General features: G+C 39.3%; 1 protein-coding gene across 1 annotated transcript in view; it reads left to right on the forward strand.

The window, feature by feature from the left end:
* The first annotated feature begins 378 nt into the window (after positions 1-378).
* Positions 379-22,675, forward strand: part of sorcs3b (sortilin related VPS10 domain containing receptor 3b) — a 177,962-nt gene continuing 155,665 nt past the window's right edge. Inside the window, exon 1 of the mRNA XM_067367933.1 lies at positions 379-982. Within this exon, the coding sequence (XP_067224034.1) occupies positions 392-982 (591 nt within the window). The 5' untranslated portion in view covers positions 379-391. The remainder of the gene's footprint in view (positions 983-22,675) is intronic.

Below are 22,675 nucleotides of genomic sequence, written 5' to 3' on the forward strand. Positions count from 1 at the left end.
TCCGTCTCTCATTGATGTGACAGCAGACGAGGTTGTTTTCTTGCTTACATATTAATATGAAAATATGCCGTCTCGACTGTTCCAGATGTCTCTGCTCGCGGATACCCTCGGGGCCATCGCTATACCCCGCGCGCGCACCTGTCACACACTCTGCTCCCGAGCTCGGTCCATGCCGGAGCGAGTGAGTGAGAGCGTGTCACTCAGCAGCTCCACCCCTCCGGTAACTACACCCAGCTCAGATCCGACCGAACCCCCACATCAGATACATTCACGGTTACACAGGTATCCCCCTCAACGTCACTGCCGTGGCGAAAAGTTGTTTTAGGTGTATATGTTTGGATTTTGAGGGAACTTACTTGGTAGGGTGTATAAGGTGAAAATAAGAGTGAGGATGATTAAGATGAAGGATGTCTTAGGGTTTGAGTCTAGCTGGACGTACTGGACCCTGTTTTTTCTCTGCGCTCTCGTGCCGCTCCCAGCGCGCGCAGATATCACTTGCACCTCGTGCTTCTCTCCAATACGCCGGAATGAGGCACAAGTGAAGGCAACGGCTTTTGTCAGCCGTGATTTTGGAAGTGTACTGGACGGCAGCGCTGATAAAAACTGGAAGTGGGGAATTGATGGAGCTCAACTTTCCCTTGAAGCGCACATAAATTCTCCTTCTGTGTCCTGGAGAGAGAAACCGGAGAGCGCGCACATTTCCCAAGAGGAACGGGCGAGCCCAGCTGAGAAAAAAGACGGAAAAGTTAATCCAACATGGTCTCCAGAGGAAACCAAAGTAAACAGGAGGGACAAGCGCAGTCTGTTTTCGTCTGACAGCACGGCCAGTTCTCGATTCGAATTCAGGCGTACTGGAGGAGTTGACGGTACCGGGAAGAGTCCGAGGCAGAATGAACCACACCTGATCACGTCCACCTTTGCGTTGTCTGGAGATTCTGCTCATAATCAGGCCATGGTGCTGTGGTCCGGACACAACAGCAGCGTGAGTTTACACTTTATCCAATGCATAACACTTTAGAGAGCCATACATTGATAATCATTGTATATACTTGTAAAGTTAAACTGAGTAAGTGGGTCATTTTATCTGTTGTTTTTTATTTTCATGGCTTTGATATTCTGAAGTTGTTCAGAGTGTGGCAGCTGTAAAACCAGCACGCGTATGCGTCACTATTTCTTGTACACTGTTTGTTTCTTTATTGATATATATATATATATATATATATATATATATATATATATATATATATATATATATATATATATATATATATATAATATTGTGTGTGTGTGTGTGTGTGTGTGTGTGTGTGTGTGTGTGTGTGTGTGTGTGTGTGTGTGTGTTTACGACCAGAGACTCTGCAACCAAAGCGTATCATCCACAGTCAGTAAAAAGTGCAAATTCCCTGCGCGTGCATTTGACAGACCACGAATTAATGGACAGCGACAACATAATCTATGAATGAAAAGAAAAAAAGAAATAAATCTGCCTACCCTTAGTATTAAAATTTATTTAATGAATATCTATTTTCCATAAATTATTATATTGATAATTGGAAGCCACTGGTTCTCATTTAACTGCCATCCATTCTATTTTGGTGAATTAACGTATGTGTCCATAATATTCCCTCATTTTGCTTGTCATTATAATGTGCTCATACGTTCTCTGAAACTCTTTATTTATATTGCAGATTTGAAGTCTTGTATGGAAAGATTGTATTGAAGATTTTTAGTGATGCGTCCCATGTCCTCTGTTTTTACTGTGCCTTATTGGAAGATTTTATTTATTAGAATTCTTGTTTTTAGTCTCCCATTTGCCCCTACACCCGAATATGTGTACTTATATGTGTACTTCCTTACTGCACACTATGCAAAAAGAATAGGATGTCAGAATATGTAGTATTTATGAATCTATAGGCAAGCAATACCCGGATGACCTTCTGCATCTGCTTAGATACTGAAGTGTGCAGCTAGTAGACACTTTGCTGTCCCATAAGGCCACAGGAGCAGGGAGAATTAGAAAAATTACAATAAAATATCTGTGAATTGTGAGCCAAGTGCTGTAGATAAGAAAGTTGTTTCTTGTGGCTAAATTGTTCATATTTAACACCTTATTTTTGCAGGTGTTCTTAGTAAATCATAGGTCAAAAGACAATGTCAACATGGTGAATGAAGTATAAAGATGCAGTTTTTCTTTATCTAACCCACTGCATACTATTAAAGTACAGGATTTCGGACACAGCTTTAGTCTCATTTTGCCATCACCTTTGGTGCTTGTTGCCTACTTCATTAAGGTGTCTGTTCTGGGATGCAGAAGTTTTCAGATGAACCTGCCAGAAATGCAGTTTAAGTGAACACAGTGCAGAAGAATGAATTTATATTACTTTAATATGACTGTCAATTATCTGCCTGCACCACTTTACTTTATTAACAATCAATTTCTTTCATCAATAATCTACTTGCTGCATCTGCTACAGACCTACATCTCCAGCACCAAGGGTGCTCTGCTTGTATTTCTCCATATGCTGCTGTGGTTTGAGTGACGCCTATTTTTTTACTCAAACTCATTCCTTTTCCTTCACAATTTCTGTGCTTCATCTGAAATATAAATGACTAACTCTGTCAGCAGACTTTTCAGATTGGCAGGGTAATACCTGCAGAATTTATGTGAGTGTGTGTGCGCATTTCTGCAGTGCTGCTGATGCCATCGGTGTATCTTTTACCAAACCGCATGAGTGATGTTTTGCGATGCCACAGATGCAAACCAAATGTCTGAGAACAGATAGCATACACACAGACTCTTTCTCCCTGTGTATCACTATCTCACCCTGATATACACACATTTATGCACTGCACATAGACATTTGTTGTATTGGTTTGGCACATTTGACACTGCTATACATAATGAACCACCAAATTGTTTAAAGGATAACACACTCAATAATATATATAAAAAAAGCTTTATACACAATCATGCTGTAAAATGAAAAATGAGGCCCATATGGTAGTTTCAAAAGATTCGTTTAGGAAATTATGTTAGCACGAGAAGACATGGCACCGGTTGCCTCTCAACGTCAAGCAACAAATGAAGCCCTCTGTCATGCCAGTTTTCATCAAACGTGAAACTTTTCCCTTCCTGTAGACACTCTGTCTTATTACCACACAAGTGATAAAGCTAATGTCTGGCCTTTCACACCTCTATTGGACCTCGCTCAATCCCTTACACATGCATACAAGTCCTATTTGCACACTAGGATGCATTGGGCAATAATAATAATGCTAATCTTTACAGCACAGCCTGCCTTAAATACCCTTGTTTGCTCCAGAAGGTAAGAACAGATGGACTGATACCTGTAGAGTATGCAAGTACCCGAGATTCATTTAGACTCAAGGGTGTCATAGAGCGCGTATAGAAGGCTTGCATGTGTGTGTGTGATGACATCATGGAAGAATTAGAGACTAGGTGTGTTCCGTTTGACCGTAAGTGCCCTTCGAAGTCAACTTCACAGGGTATTCTGCAATCTTAAAGGGATAGTGAACCCAAAAATTAAAACTGTGTCAACATTTACTCACCCTCACATCGTTCCAAACCCATATGACTCTGGTTAATCTTCTTAATAATTAAGAAATTTTGAATGAAACCTGTAGAGTTTCTGTCCCTTGAAAGTCCAGGTAATCAAAACTTAAAAAGATAATAAACACATCATAAAACAATTCCATGTGAAGCAGTCTAGACCAAGCCTTGTGAAGAGATACAATCACTTTAAATGATGAACAGATTCTTCAACTTTAAAATAACCAAATTATGTTTAATTTCATACTAAACAATGCAACAGACATTTATCACTTGCTCTAGCGCTTACAGACATGACAATTAATATTAATTAAAATTAAATAAATACACATACAGTACAGTAGATTTATTATATGCACATGCATATTAGATGAAAGTATGGTCATTTCTATTGTATTTATTTACAGATGTAAATTATATCATCGTAGCTTAAACTCCTCTAATATGTGCAACTCAAATTTCATCTATGTGTGATGATTTTGCAGGGTGTTCCATATGAATGCAGTTTGTTAATTAAAGTGAACTTCAAAAGATATGCCCTGCTTGGTGAGTAGGGAGCAGTGAACACTGAGTATGGACCCTGCCATTCGAATATACAGTCTGCATTTTATGATGGTACTCATTTGGCATCTTGGCTCATGTTGTATGCCTTTCAAACGTTTGCATCTTTGAAGCATTTGCTATATTTTGATGTTAGTGGATTTAGTGACCACATTGATCTGTAGAGTTCAGCAGTTTTCCTGAAGTGGAGTGAGTTGTGTATGTGTGTAAGAGAGAGCGCAAGAAACTGTGTGTTCTGCTGAAAGCATACTCTCTTAGGCCTAATGTCACTGAAAGCTGAAAGCTTTCACTTTTGATTCACAGCAATGGAGAGGCTGTTTGGCCGCTTTCTCAATTGTAAAAACAATCAATGAAAATCCATAAAGATGATGGAAATGCACGAGAATCATTCTGCGGCCCCTGCTACGCCTGCCCTTGGGTCCTGATCCATATTTTGCCCTCCAAAAGTCCACGTTGACATTTTCTTTGAGAGGAGCCCTCGCCGAGCAAGAAATCATTGTGAAGGTGGGATTTGTGTATTTTGTTGTCTAGACAAAACAGATCTTATGCAAATGTGTCTAAGGAAGCACATCTCCAGGGGAAGTCGCTCCACAGGAGTTTGATTGTGATCAAGCAGTGATTTTAGCGTTAAAAAAAAACAAAAAACTCTCCAGCCTGCTGTGAGAGAATCGCAGATTATGGCTGTACAATCATAGGTTGCACAGGGTTTATTTTGTTTGCCTGTCTGTCGCGTTCAAGTTTCATGTTGATGCCCTATGGGAAGATGGCAGTCAACTATGTCCAAGTGTGGGCTTGTGCGTGTGTTCATGTGAAACTTTGAAAGGGTGTGTGGGCATGTGTTCATGTGAGTACACATGGCCTGCGGAGAGCATGAGGGATGTCCTTGAAGAGCTTGGCTGTCCATCCAAATGTCTACACATACTCTAACGGTTTCACTCTGGAGTGACAGCCAAAGTGGTTGTGTGTGTATGTGTGTGTGTGTCCTATCTATCTCAGGGCAGCAGAGTGGCTGAGTTTGTAGCAGTAAACACTCTGACTTGGGGACACATCAAGCCTGGTTAGTTTTTAAGGACTTTACGATATGAGGGCATAGGGATAAGGTACTAGTATAAAGGTACTAGAAAAATACCGGTGTATATATATATTTTTCAAACGGTACGATATCATGATTTTGCTCATTTCGGTATATGCTGCTGTTCCGAAGTTCACCGCTAGGTGGCAGTGTGCTACAAAAGCTTACGCGAAACCTGCAAATGTGACAACATTGAGGAATAAAATGGATAAAGCAGTTGAATCTCACTCAACACGCCCAAAACTAATAATGAGAGCAGTAGATGCATAATTTGGAATTACGTTGCTTATAAAAATGATGAAGAACTATCAAACTTTGCCAAGCACCTGTCACTTGCTCATCCTGACTTACAAGACCAGATCGACAGGTCAGTGCATCATTCAAATGATCAAATTTAGACATTTATCCACAAGTTTCCTACGCCCCATGAGGCCTTGCGTCAAACGTGGGAGCGTCTTCCAGTTCGAAGTAAACAAGCTGGACGTGACACTCATTCATTCAACAGTTGACAGTGATTCAAGATTTAACGATCCAAACTTGCGAACGTTTATTTTTTACTTAAAGATTTAAGATTCCGGCATCAATATTTGAACAATGTTTTACAATAAATTTTTTTTTTTACAGTAATAGTAATGTATTAATTTATGTCAGGAGTGCACATCAATCATGCTAAATCTAACTGATATTTATATTGACATAAAAAGAAAACACAGACCTATTCAGTTAGGCCTGCTTCCATTTATTTGCGATCACAAGAATGCAAAAAACAATTCCATTAAGGCTTTTAAATCTAAAGGCTTACACATTTAGAAATATATTGATAACATACCCTATGTTTACGTCACTTTTCTGAGACTTTCTATTTATTTTCCTCTAAATTATGCAATGATTGATATCCGAGGATGTTTGCGCGATCTCTCCGTCTATCCTGATCCTTTCAGCCAGAGCAACAAAGGGAGCTCATGAGAAGACAACAAGAGTTATGAGTTAAACGAGTTAACCGGAGTGTGAATCTGTTAAATATGCATTTGTCAGGAATCAACAAGCACAGGGAAGAGACAGATAAAACATTAAACCAAATAAATACACGATTATAATCACATAAGAACTGTCTTCATTCCTCAAGCAGTCTCTGATATTTTCCATAAGTGTATTATCGCAGTGGTTAACATAAGTAGCCTTTAGCATCGCATACAGTGAAAACGCAACTGGCTCTGGCACGCACGTTAGGAGTCAATAACATCATAAGGCTTTGGTGCTAGCATCAGTGACGGGAAGTAGCTACAGACAGTGGGTTGTTCATGTATTGCAGATGCTCTAGTCATGCAGCAGCACTTTTGTGGAAGGTCAGTAAAGTAAAGAGCAATTAAGGGCACGAAAACTGTTTATTGTATTGTGATATTAATGTAGTAAACTGAGATGTTGTCCCTGAGCACCGTAACTACATCTCTCATAAAGATTTGAAACTTTACAAAGTAAACAATGATCCAAAAAACACTTAGCCTCTTCGCTAATTAGAACACAAAATACCATTGGTATGCTACTTCCGCCGCCTCACCGGAAGTTGTACCCACGTTCTCTTTTACAGTAGCGCCCAGCGGAAACAGGTGGATATCAACACATGTAAGTTACATAAGATCATATCGTTAAGATAACATGAAAGCTCCAGCGTGCGTTTGAACCAATTATGTTTAGATCTCATAACATTTGTACTTAAGTTTCTAACAGTAGTATTCAGGTACAGAGATGCTAGTTTAAGAAATTAAATAAAGTAATCAAATGTAAAATAACACTGAATAGTCACTGTTAATACATTAAATAGGTAAATCCATACGATTAATTTAAAGTTACAAACGTTATTTAGACAGACAGCAGCATGTATTTTTGGCTTCACAGATTCGATAATAGGCTACTACACATGCGATGATACCATTAATCTTTTTAAATTCACAGACATAACCGAAATGTATGTGAATACTCACTAAGACGGACATTTTTTGACAATTTTGTGTGTATTTGACCGTTTAAGGTAAAACAACTCAATTCGGAATGCGCAAGCTCTATACAGGCGGCTTGAGTGTGTGTGTGTGTGTGTGTGTGTGTGTGTGTGTGTGTGTGTGGTTTGTTGTATAAGCGCAGAGAAACCATCTCTCAAAGCGCTCCCAAGAACGTTACTGAATGATAAAATCACTTGAATGTTCAAATTGGCAAGGTTTAAAAAGACATGGGCAAGTGATTTCCGTCAATTGTCCGAAACGCGCACGAGAGTGTTGTATCACAACGTGCTATAGCCTACTTAAAGTGCTCTATTTTTGCGCACTAATTTTGTAATTCTTCTTTAGTACTTCTTAAGATAATCTTAAGAACATGTAAGTGTACTCAACTGTGCTATTTTGAAACACCATGAAATATGAACTAAAATGTGCTTTTAAATTACTGTCTCTGTATATTAAAATGTATTTAGTTACCACTTTTAGTACACTATGGGTTCAAGTGTGTAACCAATTACTGATTTGATGTGATAATCTGTGTTGATTAATTTGCTAATAAACATTTGTGGTAATTTCCCACTTAACACGAAACCTGCAAGAATGAGTAAAATTATGCACAATACTCGAGCCAAAATTTAGACCCTGTATGGTAGCCTATCGATTTAAAGGGTTAGTTCACCCAAAAATGAAAATTCTGTCATTTATTACTTACACTCATGCCATTCCACACCCGTAAGACCTTCGTTAATCTTTAGAACACAAATTAAGATATTTTAGTTGAAATCCGATAGCTCCGTGAGGCCTTCATAGGGAGCAATGGACACGTCCTCTCTCAAGATCCATAAAGGTACTTAAAACATATTTAAATCGGTTCATGTGAGTACAGTGGTTCAATATTAATATTATAAAGCGACGAGAATATTTTTGGAGTGCCAAAAAAAACTAAATAACGACTTATTTAGTGATGGCCGATTTCAAAACAATGCTTCAGGAAGCATCTGAGCACAGATGAATCAGTGTTTCGAATCTGCAGTTCAGAGCACCAAAGTCACGTGATTTCAGCCGTTGGTGTTATGAGTCCCGGGCGTGGAACATGTAAACAGATTACAAAAACCCCTGAATTATCAGGAGAATTAAACACAAGAAAAGATGAGTGTCTTTCCTCAAACGCAGCTTGTAGCGTCTATTTATTGACATCATATCATCATCACTTTATACTTGTCAATATCACAAAATACACTATTAACACATCTGTAGTCTTTACTGTTATATTAGTATCTTTTAAAATGAAACCGTTTTACTGTACAAAATGATCACCGTCACTCTCATAACACATACACACTACTTTAAGTCTGAACAAATATACAAATATACACTTTCTGAGTCATTTTTATATTAATAAATTAGCGTATACTGAAATAAAATGTATTATTTACATGTGAATTGACTACGATCATAACAATCAACTGTTTACATTTAACACAAACAAGTTATTAGTTTTAAACACATAGAAAATGTGAACTGACATGTCTTATATTGACAATGGCACATATTTTCATTTCTTTTATGAATATATATACCTGAATTATCAGGAGAAGTAAACACAAGAAAAGATGAGTGTCTTTCCTCAAACGCAGCTTGTAGCGTCTGAAGTAAACATACGCGCATCACCATAGCAACCTGCAACGGACTCCCTCTAGTGGCAACAGTTGTATTCTTTTAAAACTTCAGTCTTAAGTAGTGATTATTTGACAAAGAGTTTATTGTACACTGAGTCATTAATTAAGAAATAAATACATAAATAATTAAATAAATGTATAAATAAATAAATATTAATACCAAAGACACATTACCTTGTGAATACACATGGGAGTGTATCACGCACTCCCCCGCAAAGAAAAAGATGGCTCCTGCCAGCATAATCTTAATAACACCCCATTTATTTACACTCTTTTAATACCCAATTGTCATAGGAGGTACCCAAATTGGAAATGTAACTTGAGGCGTGAGAATAGAGTAAGGTGTACTAATGTAAGTTGTATTAAGGTAAGGTGGAATGTGGTGAGATGATAACCCCCAGTATGGTATCTGATCTATCCCGTAAGTCTCTAAACTATTCACTGTCGGAGGTGACTGAATTGTTGGCTGACGTAGGGTTTCATAAGTAAACCTTGGTGTGTATCTTCAGTCACGTGTGGATCTTCGGACTTGGTTTGTCTGGTCAATTTCATCTGAATTCAAGGAAGGTCTGTTGAGCACTTCTTGTCTAAGTATATCACCTTCATCTGTCTGACTACACTCTTGCTCATACTGTTCCTTATCTTCAGATCGTTCTGCCAGTGTTTCTGCCCATGTCACTTGTCTTTCACAGGTAAGCTTACACTCATCAGGAGAATTACAAGTAAGTTTCTCATTTTCTGTAGGTTGTTCTCTCTGAATCTCTGTCCGTTTTCTTCGTCTTTCTCTTTCAGGTTGGGACCGTTGCGGAGAGTCACAGGTATGTTTCTTGTTCCCTGTAAGTTGTGCTCCCAGGGTCTCTGTCCATGGTCTTTGTCTTTCTTTTTCAGGTTGTCCATAGGATCGTCGTCGTGGAGGATCACAGGTAGGTTTCTCATCAGGTTGATTAACGGTAAGTCTTTGGTTGTTCCCTCTGGTGTCTCGTACCCTTAGCCAATAGTAGTTTTCGTCATCCTGCTCCTTAACACTATCAGACTCACTGAGTGATCCCGACTCATCCTGTGGTTTTGTCTGGTTTCTCTTTGTCATCTGTTTAGGTGCTTCGTCTGGCATCTGTACTGGTAAGTCATTAACCTGATGTAGCAGATTCCTGTGTAGAACTCTTGACTTTGAGCTATCTGTCTCTGCTACCACTCGGTAGACTGGCCCATTGTTTATCTGTTCCTTGACAATGTAAACAGTTTGCTCCCAATATGATCTCAATTTTCCTGGGTCACCTCTCTCACTTAGGTTTTTCACTAGTACTCTATCTCCAGGTTGAAGAACAACTCCCCTTGACTTCCTGTCATAGTACTGTTTTCCTCGGGTGCTTGAGTTCTTACTGTTCTCTGAAGCAATTCAGTAAGCTTTTGCCATTCGCTTTGCCCACTGCTTGGCATATCCTTTTGGATCATTTCTTTCCTCTCCGTTTGTCACTTTGAATACAAGATCAATGGGTAATCGTGGGTGTCGTCCATAGAGTAAGTAAAACGGTGTGCAATTGTACGTATGCACAATCTGTGGTAGGTGTTCCTTCCATTTTTCCTTTTCCTTCTCTGCCAGTGTTCTCATCATCTGTAGCAGCGTTCTGTTGAATCTCTCAGCAGGATTGCCCTGAGGGTGATATGGAGAGGTCCTTGAATGGCTCATTCCTGACAGTCGGCGCAAGGTTTTGAAGAGGTCATTCTCAAATTCTCAACCTTGGTCATGATGTAATTTATTTGGAAATCCAAACCGGGGAATGAAGTCATTGAAGATTCTTTCTGCTGCTGTTATTCCAGACTTATTTTTAGTTGCATATACCTGGGCAAACCTTGTAAAGTGATCCACCAGAACTAGGATATATTCATAACCACCTCTGCTGCGTTCCAGGTGCAGGTAGTCTATGGATACTAATTAGAATGGAGAGCTGGTACTTATACTGCCCATCGGAGCTCTTTCATGTATAGCGGGCTTCTTCTGTTTGATGCAAGGGCATTTCCGTGTAACATATATCTCAATATCTTTCTTCATGAATGGCCAATAGAATCGGTCTCTGACGAGGTGCACTACTCTCTCCACACCCACATAGCCCATGTCATCATGTAAATGCTGGAATACGATCTGTTTGTATTGAGCTGGTAAGACAAACTGGCGTCGTTGCTCGGTCCTCCTGTACAAAAGTCCTCCCTCAAGATGTAGTCTTGACCATTCGTGCATTAGTTTCTTTACCGGTCCGCTGGCTCTTTGCCTCAATTCATTAATGATGCTTGCGTGGGACTCTTTCATCCTAATAATCTCACCAATTGCTGGGTCCAATCTCTGTGCCTTTTGCAGTTCATCATGACTTAGCTTTCCTAGGACTTCACCAGCATCACTCTCATGTCAATCTTCCTGAGCCTGGTTAAGAGCAGCGACCCAAGCAACATCCTTTTGTTCGGCAGCCCTAGTGCCCTCCCATGTGGTTTTGACGATTTCACTAGATAACTCTTCCGTGCACTCTGTGATGTATTTGTTGATATCCATTGGACACCGGGAAAGACTGTCTGCATTCACATTCACTTTTCCAGGTCTGTACTTGATATCAAACCTGAAGTATGAGAGTTCTCCAACCCATCTATACCCCACAGCATTGAGTTTGGCTGTAGTCATTATGTAGGTCAGAGGATTATTGTCTGTATAAACTGTGAAATGTTGGGCATAAAATAGATATTCCCGAAACTTCTCACAGATTGCCCACTTCAGTGCAAGGAATTTGAGTTTCCCTGAATGGAGTCTGTAATTCCTCTCTGCCGTTGTCAGTGTTCGTGATCCATAGCCAATGACTCTCAATTTCCCAGCCTGCCGTTGATAAAGTACAGCTCCAAGTCCTTGTTCTGAGGCATCTGTATGAAGTGTGAAAGGCAAATCAAAATCAGGATAAGCAAGTACAGGTGGAGTAGTCAAAGCTTCAACTAATCTGCACAGAATCCTTTGATGTTCTTCCTTCCACTCAATGGGTGTTCGCGATGGTAATTGAGCATTCTTCTATCCATCTGCCTTTGGTTTTGTTTGAACAGACCCCATTCTAGTTTGTTTTACTTGCAAGAGGTCATATATTGGCTTGGCAATGCGAGAGAAATCCTGGACGTATGATCGATAGTAACTCAGAAACCCCAGCATCTTTCGGACTTCTCCAACCGTGGTAGGCTTCTTTGTTTTCCAGGCTCGTGCGGCATCTAAATCTTTAGGATCTATTCTGACTCCTTCTGCGCTGACCAGTCGCCCAACGTATCGCACTTCTTTTTTGAACATCTCACACTTGGTCGGTCTTAGTTTAACCCCATGTTGCTGTAAAGCTTGCAACACCTTCCGTAGACTTTCCACATGTTCTTCGAATGTCTTTGCATAACACAGAATATCGTCAAGGTAAGGGATACAGCATTCATCCCTCAGCGAGTCCAACATCTCCTCCATGCTTCGTTGAAAAGCAGCAGGTGCATTAGTTATTCCGAAGGGAATTCGTACCCACTCATAGAGGCCCCAAGGAGTAATGACAGCAGTCAGATGTCGTGATCCCTCCGCAATAAAGCCTTGGTGATAAGCTTTCCCTTGCTCCAAAATCGAGAACCAGCTATACCCTCCCAACGTGTCAGTGAGGTCTTGAATCCGAGGAAGGGGATGCCTATCAGGGACGGTTTTCTTGTTAAGTAGTCTGTAGTCAACACAAAGTCGAAGTGTTCCATCCTTCTTTCTGACACATACAACTGGTGCAGAATAGGGGGACTTTGACTTCACAATCCACCCTCTGGCCAGGAGATCTTGGATATACTCGCTCACTTCTTTATGCAGTGGCTTGGGAACTGAGGAATATGCTCTCTGAACAGGAATGTTGTCAATCAAGTTGATGGACATCTGTAAACTTGGGACACATCCCACGTCTTCATTGTTGTATGCAAATGCCATAGACTCTTCGTACAACATCCTCTTTGCTATCCTTTGTTGCTCCTCAGTCAAGTGACTTTGATCTACAGGCGGGTCCCAATGCTCTGTTACTGTAATACTGTTATTATCTGTTCCTTCTTGGGTCTCTGCACTGTTAACTTCCACAGGAACTGGTTCTGCTATTTGGTCTGTCTCCACAATTGTCTTAATGGACTGTATGCTCCCGAGTGTGAATTTTAGGAAAGGAAAGGAACTTGAATGGCTAACTGTGGATCACTGTTGCCTGGGAGATTCACTGTCGCTTCAACCCACCCATCAAACGGTAAGACATCTCCATTAACAGCCAAGACATGAAGAGGTTTAGACCCCATTAGTTCACTCAGAGGTCGTAGGTGCTGATCGGGTAAATAGGTTCTTTTCCATGTCTGATCAATGATACTGACCTGAGCACCTGTATCAAGTAGGGCGGACACGGCATAACCATTAATGTTACACTTTAACAAGCATTTGTTTCCAATTATCTCTGCTACTCTGTTCTTTGTCAAGTTTGTCTTTCTAGACACAGAAGAGCAGACTGCACTGTTTGCATTGGCTTCATGTACTCTGTTCTCTGGGAATCTTTCTCCAGTTGACAATCTGTTCAGTAGTCTGGTAAGTATTCCTTGTGCCCCTTGCCCTTTTACCGCATCCAATGGCTCGGTGTCCTTCTTCCCCACAGATGAAGCAGTGGTTGCATGAGCTGTTACCTTCCTCTATACACCTCGGACACCCATATGGGCCTCCTCTCCTTGCTGGTGTTGATCTAAATACAGCATGTGAACCTGCTTCTGTTTGTGCTGAGCAGTGACATGGCCATTTAGCTTGTTTCATAGTGTCAATTGTACTTTTTAAAGCTTCTATTTGAGCGCTTAGTTCTTGTATGGTTTTTGTCTTGCTCTTTTTTTGCATTTTGGTGTTTAATTCATTCTCGTCCGATCCTGAGTCAATCTGTGCGCTATGAGCTTGAGTCTGTTTTCGCTGTATGGCTTGGCCTAATCTTCGTTGGCGCTCACTTTCCTCACTTGAGATTTTTGTCACTTGTTTCAGTAGTGTTTCATCAGTAACTGTGTGGTTTGTTAGCAAGGGTCTTAGTTCACTTCTTATGTCACTGTACTTGGGAAGGAAACCCTGATGTATAGTACGCAGGAACACATTCTGGACCGTTCTTGGCTCATATTCAATGTTAGTGTTACTCTGCTTGGAAGTGAAAATCACTTTCTGTTTCAGTCCTATTACACGATATAGAAACTGTTGCTGTGTTTCATTCACACGTTGTCTGGTGCTCATCAACTCTTGGAAAAGCTCACTGCTGCTCCTTTCACTCATGTGAGACTGCAGAAAACTTTTCAGTTCAGTCACAGTTAAATCATCTTTGATAATGAGCATTTCTTTGAATTGCCCTGGTTTCACTATGAATGACAGCTTGAATGATCTCACTCTCTGTGTGGTTTACTCTGAGACCTTCGTCGATCTGCTTACACAAATTGTTGTATCCGATGTCAGACGTGTTGTCACCCACCTGCCCCCCATGTATCTTGAATTCTCTACGTGGTAAGTATGATAAATCTCTCAAGTATAACATACTATCAGACTGTCTGGGTGGTAGGTGTCTTGTATTTTGTGTGCTACCCTGCTCTGTGAGAGGTGATTGTTCTACTCGTCCAACAGTAGATCCTCTCACGACCCTTAGCGATGCGTAGCCTTCCTCTCAGCTCAGTCCCTTTCGGCTCTCTGGACGTCAGCAGCTGCAACAAGGTCACACACAACCCTTTGTGTCGTCGTCTCGTCGTCGTACAGTCTGAATCCCAAACTGGCTTAACACTCTGGTTGTTGATCTCGGTGGAACCTCCATGAATCTGTTATGAGTCCCGGGCGTGGAACACGTAAACAGATTACAAAAACCCCTGAATTATCAGGAGAAGTAAACACAAGAAAAGATGAGTGTCTTTCCTCAAACGCAGCTTGTAGCGTCTATTTATTGACATCATATCATCATCACTTTATACTTATCAATATCACAAAATACACTATTAACACATCTGTAGTCTTTACTGTTATATTAGTATCTTTTAAAATGAAACCGTTTTACTGTACAAAATGATCACCATCACTCTCATAACACATACACACTACTTTAAGTCTGAACAAATATACAAATATACACTTGTGAACTGACATGTCTTATATTGACAATGGCACATATTTTCATTTCTTTTATGAATATATATACCTGAATTAACACAACAAAAGATGAGTGTCTTTCCTCAAACGCAGCTTGTAGCGTCTGAAGTAAACACACGCGCATCACCATAGCAACCTGCAACGGACTCCCTCTAGTGGCAACAGTTGTATTCTTTTAAAACTTCAGTCTTAAGTAGTGATAATTAATGACGTTCCGTGTAATAGAATCGCCAATAACTAGGGCACTTTCAACAGGATTCTCAGTGGGTGCGTCACTGAGTGGGGAGAACCTGTTTGATGTTCTAATCGGAACGGAAGAGTGGTGTTTTCCACGGCTAGGCCACCTCACCGTTACCCAAGTGCCCTGCTGCGCGGGCTCTACAGCCGGAACCGAACAATGTACAGAGTTCACTAAGCTAGTCGCATCCAAAACAGTATCTGAGGCCCCTACGTTCTTACTATCCTCTATTAAAGTTTGGATGCGTGTCTCTAATTCTGAGATTCTCTCTGTCAGCCTGACTATTTCCCTACATTTATGACATGTAAATCCCTCGTCGCTGACAGAGAGAGCTACACTAAACATGTTACAGACTGTGCAAAAGATGACTGAGGGAGAGGATGACATGACTCACCGTGTTTGTAGACTGATCCGATCCGATACTAGTCCAGAGGGGGATTTTAAAGCTTCTGTCTCTCTGTTATGGACAGCAAGTCATATCCGTTTACCTGCATCACTCTTAAGAATTATATGATCAAGTGAATCTGCACATTCTGTCTCCTATAATTTGTCACCTAATGTGCAGAGCTGGTTGCATAACCCGAGGATTTATTCTCTCAAACCCTGAAATCTCATAATCATTATTAGAATCTACCAGAGCAATGTGAGTATATTTTGTTAAACTCCATGTTTTACAGATTCATGTATTGTGCCACTAACTAATCATTTTAAAATCATATGATTTATGAAACACAGTCATTCTAAGTATAAGAATATCCAGTACCAATATAAGTTTGAAACAGTAATAATTTGTCATTTGCTCAGCACAGAGATTTATGTACAAATTTGAGGAAAAGTGAAACAAACAGCCCAACTCTTTTCTGAAGCCAAGGATTATAAATATCTGGAATTAAAAATTCCTTCTTTTGTCATTATAAAAAATGTTGTTGTAAAGCTTGGCAATATTTTAATATTACAAGATTATATAGTGGTTCCTTACAGTCATCCTTAGACCTTTAACTCCCTGAGGTCTGAAAACGCGCCGGCGCATTTTGCAGGTTTTTTTCACATTGCAGCAAAACAGACTTAAAATACTCCGTCATTTCTTGTCATAGAGACATAAGTAATATATCAATTGAAACTATAGAATGTTTTCTTTTATTTGTGTTATCTCAGAGTAAAAACAAAATGTTGTGCTTTTTGCAAAATAAAGAAAACTAAAATGATACATGATCTGTCCTCTCCCTCTGAACAAAGTTTAATCTGATTGTTCTCAGAAAATGAACTATAACTTAGTGAATACTAATCACAAAAAAATTATACTTATGTCTAAAGAAATGTCACCATTAGAGGTTCTTTATGCGATTCTTTTGTCTTCTCAGGTGTAAATGACCCATTTGTCACAATCATTACTGGGAGTGCCCTTGTCTGCCACCAGAGGGCACTCCAACCCTGACTGTTTCCATCCTGGACTTTGGTTTTCACCCCACCGTGACTGGAAACAGTCAGGGTTGGAGTGCCCTCTGGTGGCAGACAAGGGCACTCCCAGTAATGATCGTGACACCATTGTTCATGATGATTCATGCCTACACGCATACTGTGTTTCTTGGCAAAAAGTGTCTTACAAAAACTAAATCAATATATTGTTTTAAATTAACAAGTAGGCATTATAATTTTTACATAATTTTGAAGCAAAAACTCTAGCCTACAACCTCCAATACCCAAAAATCTTGTAAACACAGATTTAATATATATATATTTGGCTTTATTTCAGTGACTTAATTTTTTTTGTTTTTTCAATAACCACGCAACGTTATTCCTTCAAAAACACAAACATGTGCATACATGTTCCTCACATATTATGGTAGCCTAGTTTGTGCTAAATACAGTGTAATGACACCTTTTTCATTAACACTCTCAGGTCGGCGGTCACGCCGGCGTGATCACCGCATTTTTTTTCTAACCAGTGTGAAAGAGACTCAAAATACTCTGTCAATGTTGCACATACAATTAAGAGTTATACACCATTTTAATCTGTGGAATATCTTCTTTTATTTGTGTACACTCAGAGTAACAACAAAATGTTGTGCTTTTTGTAAAATAAAGAAAACTAACATGATGCGTGATCTCTCGTCTCCCTCTGAACGAAGTCCAATCTGACAGTTCTCAGAAAATGAACTGTAACTTATGAATACTAATGACAAACAAAATTAGACTTATGTCTAAAAAAACATTGAAATGTCAGGTTTTAAATCGGGTAAGTCAAATTGAAAACAAATATTCTGTGTTTATGTAATCTGTATGAAAAGAAAGCCATGTTAGAAGTCCGTGATTCAGCTCATTATCCGCTAATGCGGCCACGCCCACGGAGCCAGCGCTATTCAGACGCAAATTCTGAGTCAACACATGCATTCATCGTCTCAATCGTGTATTTATTGTCTTGAAAAGTGTTTTGAATAGCCATAGTTAGCGATCTCTGGCCTCTGTTAGTTCAGTTATTTCCTGGATTGCCTATTCTTCTTTAGTGCTCAGGCATTTGTGGACTAAAGGTGTACAGAGCGCCCTCTGGCTGCAAGTATGAATTCAAAACACAGTTTCCAGCACTCATAGTAATGACAATAAATCCTGAATAAATATACTCTTCTGTATAGAAAATTGACAAACATATGAGAATCCATCAGTATATCTCCAAATGTGCATGCTTTTAAGCTAAAAGCCTATATGAAATGCCATAGAGGTAACATAATTGTTCAGACACTTTGCATCACAGAAATACATTATATTTTAAAGAATATAATAGAATACCATTATTTTAAATTGTAATAATATTTCACCTACCTTAATGAAAGAGCTCATTATTTATGCAGCTCATTAGAGCTCTTTATGCAATTATTTTGTCTTCTCAGGTGAGAATCACCCATTATTCATGATCACGCCTCCATGCATACTGTTTCTTGACCAAAGATGTTTTAGAAAATTTAAATCTCTCTATTGTTTTATATGAACAAGCAGGCAGCATAATTTTTACCTCATTTTGAAGCAAAAACTCTAGTCTACAACCTCAAATACCCAGAAGTCTTGTGAACAAAGATTTAATATATATTTTTTGTCTTTATTTCAGTGACTTAAGTTTTTTGTTTTTTCAATAACCACACATAAACGTTATTCCTTCAAAAACACAAACATGTACATACATGTTCCTCACATATTATTGTAGCCTAGTTTGTGCTGAATACAGTGTAATGACATTTTCCATTAATATGTTTATGAACAACTGAAAAAAGCACAAATGTCAGGGCATGTCAAAACTTCTCCAGGCCCCAAATCAGCCTCAGACTCCAGAGGGTTAATGCTATATAAACTGCCTCAAATGAAAGGGTTAGTTCACCCAAAAATGAAATATCTGTCATTAATTAATTACTCAACCTCATGTTGTTCAAAACCTGTAAGACCTTTGTTCATCTTCGGATCACAAATTAAGATTTTTATTATTATTATTTTTTTTTTTTTATGAAATCTGAGAGATTTTTTTATTTATTTTTTATCCCCTATAGAAAGCAATGTAATTACCAAATTCAAGGTCCAGGAAAGTAGACATTGTTAAAATAATCAATGTGAATACAGTGGTTCAACCTTAATGAAGAAATGAGAATACTTTTTGTGTTCAAAAACAAAAATAACAGCTTTATTCAACAATTCCATCTCTTCTCTGTCATCATCTAATGCTGTTTACGTTGTATAGACAGTGGAGGCTTCAGGTTCTACATCAGAACGCCGACTCAGTATTGGCCGATGCAGTACACATGAGCAGCACAACACATGCGTGTGATGCTGATGCAGGAACTGGCCAATACTGAGTCGGCATTCTGATGTAGAACCCGGAGCCTGGAAGCCAGTGGGATCGGCGCCTATGGATGTACGTAACAGTGGCTGAAGTCTCATGTAGCCAGACCTTCAGACTGACGGCATCTTTCATTGGCCAAGTACTGCACAGAGGCCGTCTGACTGACAAGTAAAGCAACCAATCACAGTTCGTTTTGTTCCGTGTTATGTTTAGTGAAAATGTAACGTTGATGTCCCTACAGTAGCAGACTGGTGCAACTCTTGGACATTTTTTAATGAGTCTATGCTGCAAACTTGACATACTTCACATACTTTTGAAAATCCAGTATTTAGTTGATCCTGATAAGCGCTCATTGTCAGAGATGTAAACAACAGCTTGCTTCTTCCATAAGGGTGTTTAGCATCACAGCATCTTTGTTTCCAGGCGGACTTTTAAAGAATGCAACATATGCGTCTCCTGGAAATCCTGTAGAATTCAACCAATCGAAACTCCTGAAGTGTTTCCCATTTTGGGTGCCTTATGCATCAGATGTTTAGCCAACGGTCCGTGGGCCTGATGTCTGAGGCTGAGACTACGGTGGCTGTAACAATTGCACACCAAAGAGAATAATCTTGAATACATTTATAAACATAAACACAACCACAAACATAAACAATAACCAACAAAGGACTAAACTGAACAGAGAGTATATATGCAGGATAATCAGGAACTAAATAAGATACAGATACTAGGCGTTTCTCAATGTCAAGGATACTTCCTTGGCAGGACTGGTCCTTCCAAGTCACTTCCTTCAGAGTCTAGGAGAGGCTCCTCTTTAGCATTCAGAGAACACGTAAATGGAACAGACTAGCAAGTGCACGTCATTGCGTCATTACCCCCCGGTAAACAGCTGCTTGTTTTCTACACGGAGACGTATGAACGCCTCCGTTTGTTCCTTGGTCCCTGTTAAAAAATATGAGAAAGCTATGAATAATGCTGTGAATGGTATAATGGTATAATATTAATGTTAAATTACTTTAGACAACTTAACTAGTTATTTATAATGGATGCCGGTGATGGCAAACAAGCTAACAACCGGTTCAGTTAGCCATCAATATCATAATTTATATTTGTATAATTTATAATATCAATACGGTAGTAATTTGTACTGGCATTTAAACGTTAAACTTTATTTATCTGACATATTTACTACTGTTATAACAAATGTTTGGTATCGTATATATACTTACATTTGAAGGCATATTGCCCGCTAACGTCCAACATTTTTTTAAAACATTTTTGAACAAGATCGCAAAGCTGCGTGCATAGGATTGTGGGTGATTTGAGAGCGCGAAGAGCGCGAAGGATACACATATGCATCCTTTCCTATGTATGGGATATTTTTCTCAGTCCTTGTTTGAAATTCCGAGGATCCTCGACATTGGATCATTCCTTTGACGGATGTCGATGACGTAGCATCCTCGAAATTCTGGCTTCCGAGGATCCTTCCTTGACATTGAGAAACGCCTACCGATGATAATTAGTCAAAAATATAAACATACACTGTACTACATCTTTCTGAAGATAAAAAGCATGAAATGGTGCAATGTTGTGCAAAAGGCATGAAAACAACTAATATTGTGTAAAAAACTGAATGGAGATTATCGAATTATAAGATTTGTGAGTGATTTAGAGCACAGCAGAACTCAGTCAGATAAAGGCTTATTAATGAAAGTTCCTATCAAAAAAATGTATTGTATCAAAAGGGCAGCTATTTTAAAAAAGCCAGTGTTGAGCAGCAAAGGTATTTGAAGCTGCTGGTGTCTCTGAAGTCTTGAGAACCTCACCATGCAGGCTGGCAGTTGTGCGTAAAGATGCATTTTAGACACCACTAACCAAACCTAACAAAGAGAAACATTTAGAGTGGGTGTAGAAATACATTTTCAAACAGTTTTATTGGTGTTTTTTTTGCAGCATGGGATAGTGCATTGTACAATAGTGCATTGTACTATGCACTATCCTCCTTTTTATACCATAGCTGAAAATGGCCAGTTATGAACTCTACATATCTTGCTAAAGTCATTTTAATACCCTCCATCTCACTTCCCAGTATTCCAGCCCAAATCATCACCCACCAGCTCCTTGCTGACATCACAGTCTTGTTGGAACGTGGTGGCCATTCACCAACCATCCAGAAATCCATCCATTTAGACCATCCATTGTAGTACGGCATTAGTCAGTGAATAGGACGATTTAAAAATGAGTCTTCATGTATTTCTAAACCAACTGTAAATGTTTCTCTTTGTGAGGTTTGGTTTGGAGTGGCTGAAATGCATCTTTACGCACAACTGCCAGCCTGCATGGAGAGCTTATTGAGACTCCAGAGACACCAGGAGCTTCAAATACCTGTTTGCTTTTTTTATAGCTGCCCTTTTAATACAATAATTTTTTTTGACAGGAACTTTCCTCAGTAAGAATTTATCTGACCGAGTTCTGCTGTGCTCTAAATCACTCACAAATCTTATGATAATTCGATAATCTCCATTCCGTTTCACATAATATTAGTTGTTTTCATGCCTTTTGCACAACATTGCACCATTTCATGGTTTTCATCTTCAGAAAGATCTTTCTTCCTCCCCATATTTCATGAGAACTGTGACTTGCTTATTAATGTAGAACAGCCTCTAAGTAGGGTTTCCATAGATCTGGCAAATTATTTTGTCTGAGATTGATACCAGTTATCTAAAAAGACATGGATAAATAAACAAACATACATTTTCTTAGAAAAACTAAAATCTGAATGTTTATTCTACTGAAATATTACTGATATGTCACTTGCATAATAATATGGAACGCAGTGTAATCAGAAACCAAGGAAACTGAAACAGAGCAGGGAAAGCGGAAAATGAACAGAATATCAAAATAAGAGTCCATAACAATAGACATTTTTTAACATTATGTAGAGTTAATTAAGTGTCCAAATACTTTTTAGGGCCACTGTATGTCTGAATAATAAGATGTGCTCAATAAAAATAAGATATGTGAAAGCACCCATGTCCCCTTCACATTCAAATGTATGCAGTCCAGTGACCTGTTTTTCCTTCCAATGGGATTCACGCTGACGGATTTATTCATTATTAGCTGCTATCCATGCTTTGTCACAGTACTGAATATTAATGAACATGCAGATTAATTGTGGTCATTGTACACTTTCCAGGGATGTAGAGAGCAAGTGTCAGAAATGACCTGGAGATGAGAGCATTTGTCATTGGTCTTTAGAGAGAGAAATTGTGTGAGTAAGTGTGCTTGGGAATTGTGTGTGTGTGTGTTTGGCACTGATCTGTGCTTGTGTGTATGCCTGTGAATGTCTTGGAGACCTGTGTGTGTCCATGTGTGTGTTTCTAATTATTGGTCTGTAGAGAGTCAGCTTGTCTCTCTGTCTTTTTAATTAAAGGCAGAGGCAGCAGAGGTCGAGTGGGTATCCAGACTCCAGAGAAAGGCGGTGAAAGACATGGAGAGGAGCAAAGGAAGCCAGGGGAAAAAAAACAAAGGAAGTCAGATCAAAATAAAAAAGCATAACATAGAGGTCACAGAAAATTTA

Source organism: Chanodichthys erythropterus, chromosome 18 (genome assembly GCF_024489055.1).
Source record: "Chanodichthys erythropterus isolate Z2021 chromosome 18, ASM2448905v1, whole genome shotgun sequence".
NCBI classification, from domain to species: Eukaryota; Metazoa; Chordata; class Actinopteri; order Cypriniformes; family Xenocyprididae; genus Chanodichthys; species Chanodichthys erythropterus.